General features: G+C 50.5%; 1 protein-coding gene across 2 annotated transcripts in view; it reads left to right on the top strand.

Annotated features, from left to right (window-relative positions):
• Window positions 1–1,397, top strand: part of ELP1 (elongator acetyltransferase complex subunit 1) — a 56,112-nt gene that overhangs the window by 35,054 nt on the left and 19,661 nt on the right. For both annotated transcript variants that reach the window (XM_004710957.2, XM_045296555.1), the window contains exon 27: window positions 571–668. In XM_004710957.2, coding sequence (XP_004711014.1) covers window positions 571–668 — 98 coding nt within the window. The remainder of the gene's footprint in view (window positions 1–570; window positions 669–1,397) is intronic.

Raw genomic sequence — 1,397 nt, 5'->3', positions numbered from 1 at the left:
TGAGGCTGAAGCCGGGGACAGGGCCTTGTCCCTGTGGTGCACGGTAAAGCACGTGGAGGAGCTGGTGCTTTAACAGGTCTGGGAAGGACTCGCTGTGGGGTTTTAATAAGTACGCTCAACCCCCACCCCCCACCCCAAGTGGTTCTGGTGAAGGAGATTGGGAAAACACTGGCCTAACTGGTCGTTTGTCAGGGGTAGTAGAGAGAATTCCTTTCAGGTAGAACCCTGATTCTGTTGAGTGCTTCTGGTGCGTGTTACAAACTCAAACTCCTGGACTCTTTCCTCCAGAGACACTGGTTCTGTAAAGTTTCCTTGCTGGTTTTGTTTGGGGGCCACTGGCTGGTAGTGCTTTCCAGTAAGCACTGCCTAACCACAAAGCAGCAGTTCAAACCCCCCAGCCGCTCCGTGGGAGAAAGGTGAGGCCATCTGCTCCCATGAAGTGGACATCACTGGAAACACCTCGGAGCACTGCTCTGAGTAGGAGTCACCTTGATGGCAGTGTAGTGTAAGTGCGGTCCGTTAACACTTCTGAAAGCTAAACCCGTGTCTGTACGATTCTTTTTCCTCCAGGACCTGAGTTTTTCCCGGAATGCTTAAACTTAATAAAAGATAAACACTTGTATAAGGAAGCTCTGCAGTTATACCCGGGAGACTCTCAGCAGTACAAGGTGTGTGGGGCTATGGACTGCGGCTCTCCTTTGGGTGTTGGTTGGATAAGTCTGAGTTGAGAAGTCTCAGTCCGTAACACTGCCCTTGGTGCCCTGGTTTGTGGAAATTAAAGAGCCTCCTCTTGAGTTTCTTATTGGGGAGAATGATCATTCCCTATTGTAAGGAATTGGTCCTCCCCTCAACCTAGGAGTGGTCCCGGATTCCTCGCCACTGCAGTGGCTTCCATGTGGAGTCTCTGCTTCTCGTTCACCATTTCCAGTTGCTGCATGAGCGGGTGTTGGAAAATGCATACTTTCCGTATACCTCAGGGTAAAGGGATGTACTTTTCTTTTTACTCAACAAACAGTGAGTTCTTCTCATATGCCAGATTCCATGCTTCTGAGTGAAATGTGTTGCATAATTTACAGGCCACCCACTGGGGAAGGGAGTGTGCACCCTTGGAGATGGGGAGAGAGCGCGGAGTGCACACCTAGGACCACAGAGCCTCTGCCCGTCACCGTGTTTTGTGCCGTCACCATGCTGTTTTAGGTCATTCGCAGACAACACACCGACTTTTCTACGAGCTAGCCCTGTCTGCTTCTTTAGCATCAGTAGCTACCACTGTCCCGCTCTCCCAGCCCCTTACTCTTAGGTCCACAGATGTGCTGTTGTATGTGTGGCCTCTGCCCTCTCTCTGTTGTCCCCATCCTTTGGCCTCACTGCTCTGTCAGAATTCTTTTTTTTTTTTT

Source organism: Echinops telfairi, unplaced genomic scaffold (assembly GCF_000313985.2).
Source record: "Echinops telfairi isolate 266 unplaced genomic scaffold, ASM31398v2 ScPeMD7_7410;HRSCAF=8448, whole genome shotgun sequence".
NCBI classification, from domain to species: domain Eukaryota; kingdom Metazoa; phylum Chordata; class Mammalia; order Afrosoricida; family Tenrecidae; genus Echinops; species Echinops telfairi.
This window is presented reverse-complemented; position numbering and strand designations above follow the sequence as displayed.